We start from the raw sequence: 11,179 nt of genomic DNA on the forward strand, positions 1-11,179 counted from the left end.
GCAAAAAATAAAAAAAAAAAAAAAAAAAAAAAAACAACAAAGCTTCGTTTCGTTTTCTTACGAAAAAAAAAAAAAAAAAATCATTACTTATACTTTCGGTTTAAAGATGATGATGATGATGATGATGATTGTTCAGACGCGATGAAAGTTTTCCACTGATGACGAATCATCTGATGATGATGCTGCTGCTGCTGCTCCTCCTTCGCCTTATCTATTCTCTGTTATCCCGACGGTAGAGTTCTATTGCTGTTTTACCTTTCAATGATTTTTTTTTTGGGTGGGGAAGGGAGGGAGGGTTAAAAAGTGGAGAGAAAAGTATGGCGCGCGTGTTAAATTCTTATGTAATTATATATATATACGCGTATAAATGAGCGCGAATGCATCGCGAGTGTGTGTCGGTCATGAAATGATCCGTAAATATAAGCCTAAGCAATGAATAAACGCAATCGCGTAATAATAAATTCGAGGTAAATGACACCGCGTATGTGTGTGCGTGTGTACATGCCACACTCTTTTCGAAATGCCTGCCCCTCTTGTAAAAAGAAATTATTTCGACGTTTTGACGTTTGCCAAAAACGGTCAAATCGCATATATATTAATTTTTACTTCTTTATTATTATTATTATTATTATTTTGTTGTTGTCATCGAAACGTTTCCATTTTGAAAATCCGCGAGTAGGATTTTCAGGTTTTGCTTTCTCACGTACTTTTTTTTTTTTGCGAAAAAAGGATGAAAAATCGATTTGAAAAGAGATGATTTTCTTAAGGGGAATAACCGAGGGGGAGGGGGGAAATAGGAGGGACAAATTGTGGGTTTAACGTTAATAATTTCGAAAGTCTCCCCGCCGTCGACCATCGGGAAGAGAAGACAAAACGCGGGGGAGGGGGACCGAGGGGAACCGCAAAATTGATGGGGGAGGGGGTGATGATGATGGGAGATGGTAATCGAGTTACCCGAGATCGATAAAATGATATCAAATTAAGATGCATAATAATGAAATTATCGTTTGAAAATATTAAAAATCAATAAACAAACAAAAAATTATTATTATTATTGTTGTTGTTGTTGATTTTAAAATATCGTGAATCGAATTCGATTGGTTGTTATAATAGGGTGTTGTTATTATTATTATTATTATTATTTGTGATTTCGTAATAGCGTTTCCTTAAATATCGTATCCGAAAAAAAAAATTATTGTTTTTAGTATTTGTAACCGAACAACAACAACCACAACAACTTTCTTTCTTTCTTTTGTTGCAACTTTTACCAACCAAATACAAATTGAATTTGAATTATTGAACGAATTGATTATCGATTTTTAAAATGTTTAAAAATGTCGTGTCGGAAGAAGAATTTTATAATGATACCAAAGATGGCGCCAAAGAATTTATAAGACACGGTTGGTACCCCTTGTTTTTCCTCAAAGTATCGGAAAATCTTATTTATTTTTATTTCATCCTTATCCGGAGCAATTATTATTATTATTATTTTTTTTTTATTGAAATGCTTGATCGATTGTGTTGTTTTTTTTCCCTCCCCCCCATTCGTCCCTTGGAGTTTTCAATTAATTTTATATCACATTTTAAATGAATTTTTTCTGATTGTGATATCCGGTGATTATTATCATTATTATTATTATTATTATTGTTCATTTTTAAACACGACAAGGTTCTTATTTGTCGGGGTTTCTAATCACTTATTCCAGGTCATTTCTCCCCGACGATTCCTTAGGGATAAATGCTCGAATGATGCTACCTATAAAATTTTCCGAAGAATGTAGGCCGTCGGACATGGTGCGATTTCCTGGATGGTTTCTTCTTTTAAAGTCTTCAAAATCTTTAAATTGCCTTTTATTGAATGTGGTGGCATGGCTCCCAGTGCTCCCACGTTTCTGTTTTTACTCCCCACACTCTGGCTATGTCAGCCTTTTGCCCTCTTCTTTGGCTGTCTGGTGTTTTTCTCCTCTTCGGTTCTTCGAATACTTCAATTAACTTACACCATTTTCCCGCATTATGCTTCTCTGTATGATATCCGGTTTGTTGGCTGGCACATTTTTGTCAGTGTGGATTCGACCTACTGTCGTAACCAATCTTGGAATGTGGTTGTACCATTTCTTAGCTTTTCCATCCAATCCATATTTACGGTTATTATTACGTAAATATTATTTTACGTTGGTAATTAGTATTCTCATTGTTTTACCATCGATCCGACGATAATAGAGTTGGTGGAAGTTTTTATTTTTAAAATTTACCGCCCTCGCATCCGCGCTCCCACCCCAGGCCCCCCTCTTTTTTTTTTTTTTTTTTTTTTTTTAATTTTCTTTTCACGTTTCGCAAAAAAAAAAAAAAAAAAAAAAAAAAAATTTTTATTGACTAATTGCAATTTATTTACGACACGTTCGCGATGGACACTTTCGATTCGTACGCAAAGCGTTCGTTCGTTCGTTCATTTCGTTCGTTCGAAATTTTAAAATTTTAAAAAAATCGACATAAAAAAAAAAAAAAAAAAAAAAAACAATCGTTTACAAACTGACTGACGACGGCCTTCTATGAATTCAAGTTCTTCGTCGTCCATGATTAATTTTATTTTATTTTTTAATATTTACGTTTTATGCTTTGAATTAACGTAATTTTTTGCGGATTAGTTAATTCTTTCAATTGATATATAGTTCAATATATGATTTTCGTTTCATACTCACAAAACTTATTCATTCATTACAAGTTTTCGTATCGGTTAAACAATAAAATAAATTTTTAATTATTCGATAAACGAATACCAGGAGATAAATATTTGTGTGCAAAAGGTGTCATTTTAAATAAAAAAATTGTTCGATTGCCAATCGAATCGACCTTTTTTTTTTCTTCCTCTCTCCTTCTTCTTCCTCCTCTCCGTTTAAAAAAATTAATAATTTGTTGGAATTTTTTTTTTTTTTTTTTTTTGTTGTCTTTCAGGTTCAATGTGAAACTTTGTCTGTTATAAATACATACAAAAATAAGAACCATTAAGCTCTTTCGAGATGTGAAAATGTGGCCGCCAGAATTTTAGAGCATGGTGGGGCAAACGAGAGGGCCGTCACGGCCCAATATGGCGCCGCCACGTAATTTTCACCCCATATCATCGCCGTCCTCGGAACACGGAAGAGGATCGGGAGCCGCATCATCGGATTCCGAAAATCCCGATTCAAATTATTCGGTGTCGAATGAGGGAAACGTCGCGGAGGAAGATTTGAAAAACGTTGTCGTTTCACCGGAAAATTCAATACAGAAAAATCAATCTTGCAATTTGATGAATCAGAATTCAACGACTCAGAAATCGACGTCGGAGTCGTCGACCGTTAAGATTGTGAATTCGGACGTTTCGCAATACGTTAAGAAGATGCCTCAAATCGCGAACAATCAAATATTGTCAATATTTCCGAGTGGGAAATCCGTTGAAAATTTAAAACAATCCGGAGACAAACAAGCGGAGAGTCATTCAGCCGGAAATGCAAAGAGAAACGAAAACCAGCCTAATTTTTTAACGATGCAACAGAAAATCAACGAGAAGTTGTTGGCCAATCAAATTCCGATTCAAAGGTTACCGGAGCAACAATTCATACTCAAACAGGTTGGATCTTCGGATAATATTGTGACGATGACGACGGCCAAAATCACGGAACCCAATCAAAATTACTTTGCAATGTTGACAAACAAACCGCAGACGAATTATGTTAACTACTTGTCCTTACCTGTCAATCAACAAAATTTCATTGCAGTGGAGCAACAGCAAAAAAATAATTTTGTAGTTATGGAAACGCCGCCCAAAACGAATTTCGTAACAGTTCCTCAAAAAACGAACGTTCAATCCTCGGGTCAAACGTATCTCGTTCACGGAAACGGAGCTGATTTAAAACAGTTCAACAGTTACCTCGCCGTCACGACGAAACCGGGAGACACAAATGGAACCACATTTTTCACAATGACTCCTACGAAGCACACATCCGGTCCTCAAACGGCGTATTTGATGACTCCGAAGCAAACGGAAAACAGTCGCACGTTTGTCGCGGTCACTCAAAAGCCGACGGATGCCACTTACCTTGCTCTCCCGTCTGGTAAAAACAACGAAAACAATAAAACGACAACTTTCATCGCGATGGAACCCAATAAAACGGACACGAATATAATCGTGACGCAAGTTTTGCCATCATCCCAACAATCTCCACAGTTGTTTCAATTAGAATACGCGGACGGCGACAATGGAAAATCCGGTGGGAAATATTTCAATTCGAGGGACAATGCGGTGACGCAATCGATAGTTCCTAAATTATCTTGCAACAACATTAGCAGCAGCGGCAACAGCACCAGTAGCATCAGTACAAAAACGGCGATAGCAAATTCGGTACCGCCACTGACAAGCGTGAGCTCGTCGTTAACGACGAAAAGGACAACGGTTACGTCAAAAGCTTTAACGCCGGCATCCGTTTCTCCCGGGAAATCGAATAATATTCCTCCTCTGGCGACTTCGGGAAGCATTTCGTTTGTATCGTCCTCTGGCAACGTAACATTTTTGTCTACTACTAACGTTCAGTCGTTGGCTGGTTCAACTACATCGACGCTAGCTAGCAGTTCGCCTAACGAAACCCGGTATGTAAATGCGGAATCTGAAGGAAAGGGAGAAACGAACGCTTCGGGTCAAGAAGAGAATAATTCATCGTCTTCTGCCGCCGGTCCGAACGTAACGGCAGTGCCCGTGAACACGGTTCTCAATTCGAACGTTCCTCACTCCCATCAATACCTGATACCGAACGTCGATAATTTAAAATTGGCGGCGGAGAGCATAAATAAAATGATGCCGACGCAAAATACTAATTCGGTTCCACAGGGGAAACCCTCGAACGTAATGAAAGTTCATCAAGCGGATCAAAATTTTCAAATGCACAATTATTCCAAAAATGAAAATTCTGGTTATTCAAACCACGTGACCAAAACCGGTATACAAGACAATTCGAGACGTAAATATGGTCAAAGTGAAAATAATAAAATCCCGGGAAAAAACGTGGTCAAATATTCGCATAACACATACTTTAACAATCAACGGAATGACAAAAATCAAAATCACAGTTCCTATAAGCCCCGCGTGGAGTCCCGGCCGACGAATCACCAAAGGATAAACGAAATCAAAAATTCGGAAATACTAAATAAACCGCCGGGGAAAAATTCTAGTGTTGTAGATTTTGTTAAAAAAGAAGTGGAAGAAGAAGGTGGAGAAATAGACGTTGAAGGTACGAAAGTGAAAAAAGACGATGAGGAGGATGACGATGAAGAGGAAGGCGTGGAAATCAGACCGGTGTTCGATTTGAGGATTCCACTCGTTTTTCAAGTGGTTCTCACGGATCATTGCTACGGCATGCCCATGTTACTTTTGAGAGATGAAAAACCTGTACCTGTTGAAGATGACAAAGAAAGTATACTTTCCTCCGACGAGAAGGGAGAAGACGGAGAAGAAACGGAAACGGCAGCAGAGGGAGAGGACAGCATCACACGTTGCATTTGGTGAGTTTCTTCTTGTTTTTCTTTCTTTCTTTCTTTCTTTCTTTTTAAGGTTTAAAATTTAATTTTATATATTATATACATGCAGCGATTTGGAACATGATGATGGATATATGGTTTGCTGCGATAAGTGTTCCGTTTGGCAACACGTCGCTTGCGTTTTTCCCGATGTACGAGTCGGTACGCCCTTGCCAGAAGAGTACCTTTGCGACGTTTGCCATCCGAGAAAATTAGATAGAAACAGAGCGAGAGCTCTTCAGTTGCAACGAAGAAAACAAATATTCAATAATTCCGATTCGAGCGATTCGAGTTCGAGTAGTTTGGAAATCGCTCCGAGATCAAGTGAGTATCAATTCTTATCTGAACCACTATCAACCTTTAAATAATATCCATTCCAAATAAATTTTCCTTTTTCCGCAGAAGAAACGGGTCCCATGAAAAAAACGGCCAACAGACGGCGAATCGATTCGATACCGAGAAAACCTGTCAAATTGGGAAAATTAGATTCCGGTCACAACGATTCGGTAGTTAAAAATTCAATTGGTAAATCTAGGAAAAGAGAATCTAATAATTTGAAAAGTTCATCCGTCGGACGTCGTACGAAATTAAAAAGAAAACTAGAGTCTAGGTTGCCTCGAGCAGCCGTACGAAGAAAAGTGAGTATTGATGTACTTCCATGCGCCTATTCGATTCGTTTGAAAATAAAAACGTATAATTTGAATTCAGAGCAAAAACAAGGAAGTCATCAAAACGGACAAGGACTGCAGCAGTAACGGAAGCAGCAACAACAACAACAACAACAACAATTATCATTTGAAAGAGAGAAACGAAAGATTCGAGGGTGGCGAAGAAGGAAATGGAAAATCTCCCGATCTACGTACGAGACTACAAATCCTTAAAAATACAAATTTGAAAGATTTAGGAGTGAAGGGAAGTTCGCGGGTTCGATGTCGGATCAATCATTTGCCCCAGGGAGGAGAATCGGTGAGCGAGCGAACCTTTTTTTTTTTTTTTTTTTTTTTAAAAAAATTTTCCGATTTTGAAAAATTTGAAAAGTTTTATCGTCATATCACTTTGTTCGTTTTCAGACGTTGGTGACGTCGTGCAATTTGTCAAAGGGACAATTGATCGTCGAAATCAGAGGGAAATTTTTACTGTCGGACGAACAACCCGGCAAATCGGATTGTTTGTTCTTTTACCGTTTTCCAAAAGATAGTTCTCAAATCGTCGTCGACGGGACGGGTCACGAAAATTTAGCGAGATATGCCAGGCGGTCGTGTCGTCCGAATGCAGAGGTCGGTATTATACATTTGTATCATCGCCATTTTTTATACCGGAAGGTGTTGCAACGATATATATATATGTGTGTACGTTTTCAGATGAAGCATTGCATCGTGAAAGGTTCTCTCCGATTGTATTTGATAGCCTCGGAGGATTTGAGTAAAAATCAAGAGATAACAATAGCACACAATTGCATAAGCGATACTTCGTATACTCAAAAGGAGGGGTGCTTGTGTAAAAATAAGGATTGTTCATTTTTTTTACCAAAAAATTCACAAAATTCGGCAACCGAGTGAGTTTTTTTTTTTTTTTTGTTGAATCCCGCATGGATAATGAAAGGACTTTATTCACTTTACTTTTTTTGTTTTTTTAGAAGGAGGAAAAGAGGTCGAAGAAGAACGGTGTCGGAAGAAAGTGAAGGATCTCCGATAAAGAATAAAAAAGAAAATAAAACCGCCGCCGCCGTCGTCGTCGAACCCGCGAGAAGGAATTCTTCGATTACTCAGAGTAGCAGAAGTCCGAGTAGTCCAGTTCAACAGGAATCCCGTAGCGACAAAGAAAAAGATAGGAAATTGGTATGAAAAAAAAAAATGATCGTTATTATTATCATTAGATTTTTCCCGACGGGGAGGGGGTAATGTGATGATGTGTTTGTTTGTTTTGTCGTAGACGAGAGACGAAAGGAAAATCGAGCAAGCCATGAAAATATTTGCTCAAATGGAAAGAGACACGGCGAGGAAAAAGGATAAGGATAGGCCTCAAATATCGGTGACGGGAAGTAGAAAAGATTCGCAAATGAATTCCAAAGGGGATTCCGATAAGGAATCGCCGGTTGAATCGAAATCGAAAAGGAGAAGGCGGAGACGAAGGAGGAGAAGGTTTGTCAAATATGTAAGATTTTAGTTTTATTGCTCCATTTGTTAATAATTTTATTATAAAAATATATTTACAGCAGAAAAGTTCGACTCTCATCCACGGCAAGCTCAACTACACTCAATCAATTCAACTCAGGGGATAGTGATTTATCATCTGGGGATGAACTTCCCAGTCCTAGAAAAGGATCGTCAAAGGATTCCAGGTATTTTCCTTTTTACGTGTTTTCTCTTGTTCGAAAAATTGGAACGACACGCATTACCCCATTCATTGGTTATATCTCTTACAGGGATGATGAATTACTGAGTCCTATAGATAAAATGTCCAGTCCGAGAGGTGATCGAAATCGTAGGGATTCGAGTAGTCGGGAAAAGGAAAAGAGACACGATGCCGCGGGTTTACTCTTAGCACTCGGCGGACGATATCTTCCCGGTCAGAAAACACCCACGAGAGAAAAAGAAAGTGAAAACGAAGGATCTCCTCCCACTCCGTTATCGTCTGCTTGTCTTTTAGTAGCAGCAGCTGTCGGTCCTCTCGCTCCCGGTTTTAGATTTCCCAAAACTAAAAAGGTGAGAAAAACCGTTTTTTAAAATTTTCCGTCGCAGAGAGAGAGAGAGAGAGAGAAAGAGGGTGAATGAAAAAAATAACACGTAAATAACCGTCGATTGTACTTTTTTCCAGGGCCTAATGAACGAGTGGTTGAATAAATCACCGGAACATCCTGCTCCCGATTTTTCGCCGACACCGGAAAACGTTCAGTTAAGCGTACAATCGGAATCCTCTCTTCCGCCCGGAGCTCCGAAATTATCCAATTTATCAAATCGTTTGTTCAATTTTCCGATCGATTCAAAATCTTTAGAACTCAAGGACCCGGTAAAAGATTCAAGAATGATTCTGGATGGAAGAATTCCCTCTGGAACGCCGGCGGGTTTCGGAAAGAAGAGATGGCTTCGTCAGGCGATATCTGAAGAATGCGATGGACCGCAAGGCCAAGGTGGGGACGGGGAGCGGGTGATCGATTGCGACTTTTTTTTCCTCAGTACCTAAAGTTTTTTCATTTTGATTAATAAAAATTTTTTTACGTTTGTTGCTTCATTTTCTAGGTTCTCCTCCGTGTCCGCCAGACAACGTGACGCCGTTGAAAAAACGTCGTTTAGCGAGAGAATCCTTGTCGTCTGATCCTCCTACGACTCCTCCCATGCCTCCGTCGACAACTCAAACAAAGGAAGATCGTTTGTATGGTAAGATATATGTTGTCTTTTTGAAAATTTTCACATCTCCCCCCGGAGGGATTCGGGAATAAATTGTAAAATGTTTTTTTTTTTAATTCAAGCGAGAGACATCAATAGTCCGGAATCGCCCACGATAATCGATACCGAATCGGAAATTTCTCTGGCCGAAAGAGTCGACGCACTCCGTCGAGAATACCTCGAAGCTCAAGAAAGGAATTTGTTAAAAACGTACGGACGATACGAGAACGAGTGCACAACGAGATCGGAAAGAGACAGCGAAGAATTCGAAAGGTTTAATAATTTTCAAACGTCACCTCAGAGCGTGCCGGAAAACCTCAGTTACAAGTTTCAAGATGAAAAACCTCCGCCGGAAAAGTCGACTCCGAACGCTAACGCTGAAAAACCGTTGGATTTGACGGGGGAGAAGGAAAAGGAGGGAAGCGACGTAGATGTTGAAAATCAAAAAGTGGAATCTAGTCCAAAACTACAAAAAAGGGGAAGAGGTCGAAGGGTCGGAAATAAAAAAGGAGAAAACGAAGTTCGGACTTCTCCGAGGTTTCGAAAAAGTTTAAAATGTCGTAAAAGTGAAAACGGCATCGATGTCAAGGAATCGGAAAAGGGTAAAGAGAGTAAGGAAGTGCGTGAGGAGGAGGAGTGCGTGGAAAATGGTGTTTCCGACGGTCTTAAAAAGAACGATTCGTCGTCGTCGTCGTCGTCGTCGAAAGACTCGCGATCGTCTCAAAAAACGGAACCCAACGTTTCGGTGACGGTGAAAAATTTAGATCCGAGATTGAGAAACAATTCCGTGTATTGCAAAAGTGAAAAAATCCCCTTGTCGGAGACTAAGGAACCGGAAATCGATGTTGTGGACAACGCGCGGGATTCAAAATCCGATATCAAAACCGAATCGACCGTTCCTTTTACCAATAATTCGATAGTGATTAAAACGGAAAGTTTAAATGATAGGACATGCGATGATAAAGAAGAAGAATCGACGGAATCGATTTTGGAAAAACTAGACGGATTCGGGTCTTTCAAAAAGGAAAAAAAAGATGAAAACGAAGGAGGAGTCAAAGGAGGTGGTGGAGAAGAAGAGGAGGAAGGAGGTGGTGATGAAGGAGGAGCTGGAGGAGGTAGTGGAGGAGGAGTGAGAGAAGGAGGAGGAGGAGAAGAAGGAAAATTGGAAAGCGTCAAAACGGAGGGCGGAGGACCGACGGATGTGAAAATAGTACAAAACGGTTTCGAAAACGTTAAAGTCGAAAACAAGATGAGGTTCACGACGGACGATGATAATAATGTAAATTTTAATTCTAAAATGGAGAATTCCTTTTACGATGATAAACATTACAAGAACGACATTATGGTGCCTGATAATTTAGAAGAGTCTCAAGGAGATTCAAAAGCGGAAGATTTGGAGCAATATTCGTCAATGTCCGATAAGAGTGCTCCAATCAAAAGAAAGGTACGAGAAAAAATTATTTTTGTTGTTGTTGTTTTCTCTCTCTCTCTCTCTCTTTCTCTTTCACTCAGAAGGAGAGAAAGAAAGAGAAAAGATTCATTTTTCTGATTTGTTTTTCCTTTCTATTTGTTCGCAGTTGTCCGTAACGGAGTACCTGAATAGAAAAAAATGCGGAGCTCAAGGTGGGAAATCGTCGTCGTCGTCATCTTCGTCGTCTTCGTCGTCGAATCCATTGCCGGAAGAAAGTTGCGGCGGTGCAAACGCGAGTCCGCAAGAAGTCATGTCGCCTCTCGCGAGTTCTCCAAACGACGAAGACAGATCTCGTTTGTCGTCGCTTCCGACTCCCATACTTCCCCCCGTTTTTTTCGAAATGGACAAGAGCTTGGAGAAACCCGGGTCCGGAGTCCGTTTCAAATCCGAGCCCACGGAATTGGAGCGTCAGAGGGAGAATTTAACGGAGCGATTGAGACGCGAATTCGGTTTGCTCATAGCCGACGACGAGCCGAAACCCATCAAAATGGACGCGGAGGATTTGATGCCGCCGCCGCCGCCGCCACCCAATTGTCCGTATCCGTCGTATTCGACGGAAACGTCGGATTTCATAATGGATCCGATCGGAAAGAGGAGTTTATATCATCCGCCCACGCAAACGTTGCCCCAAAGCGCCATATATCCCGTTGGTTCGAGCAATCCTCCCAATCCTTGTTCGTTCAATTCTCCATATTTTTTTTTGCCGCCTTTGCCGCCCCACGTTTCACACGAAGACAAACGGAAAGAAAGGAAAAATAAAAAATTCAGACAATAG

The 11,179-nt window shown here is 40.0% G+C and overlaps 1 protein-coding gene across 1 annotated transcript; it reads left to right on the plus strand.

Moving 5' to 3' along the window:
• Nucleotides 1-3,049: 3,049 nt before the first annotated feature.
• On the plus strand, nt 3,050-11,179 carry Phum_PHUM494030 (mixed-lineage leukemia 5, mll5, putative; the record flags this gene model as incomplete). Its single annotated transcript, XM_002430627.1, has 15 exons — nt 3,050-5,121; nt 5,323-5,532; nt 5,618-5,871; nt 5,950-6,185; nt 6,256-6,471; nt 6,618-6,824; nt 6,909-7,102; nt 7,184-7,385; nt 7,480-7,688; nt 7,766-7,888; nt 7,973-8,252; nt 8,365-8,677; nt 8,787-8,924; nt 9,017-10,377; nt 10,511-11,179. The coding sequence occupies 15 exons, from the start codon at nt 3,050-3,052 to the stop codon at nt 11,177-11,179; spliced, it is 6,684 nt and encodes a 2,227-aa protein (XP_002430672.1).

The sequence above is a fragment of the Pediculus humanus genome, genomic scaffold, assembly GCF_000006295.1.
Source record: "Pediculus humanus corporis 1103172108263 genomic scaffold, whole genome shotgun sequence".
NCBI classification, from domain to species: domain Eukaryota; kingdom Metazoa; phylum Arthropoda; class Insecta; order Psocodea; family Pediculidae; genus Pediculus; species Pediculus humanus.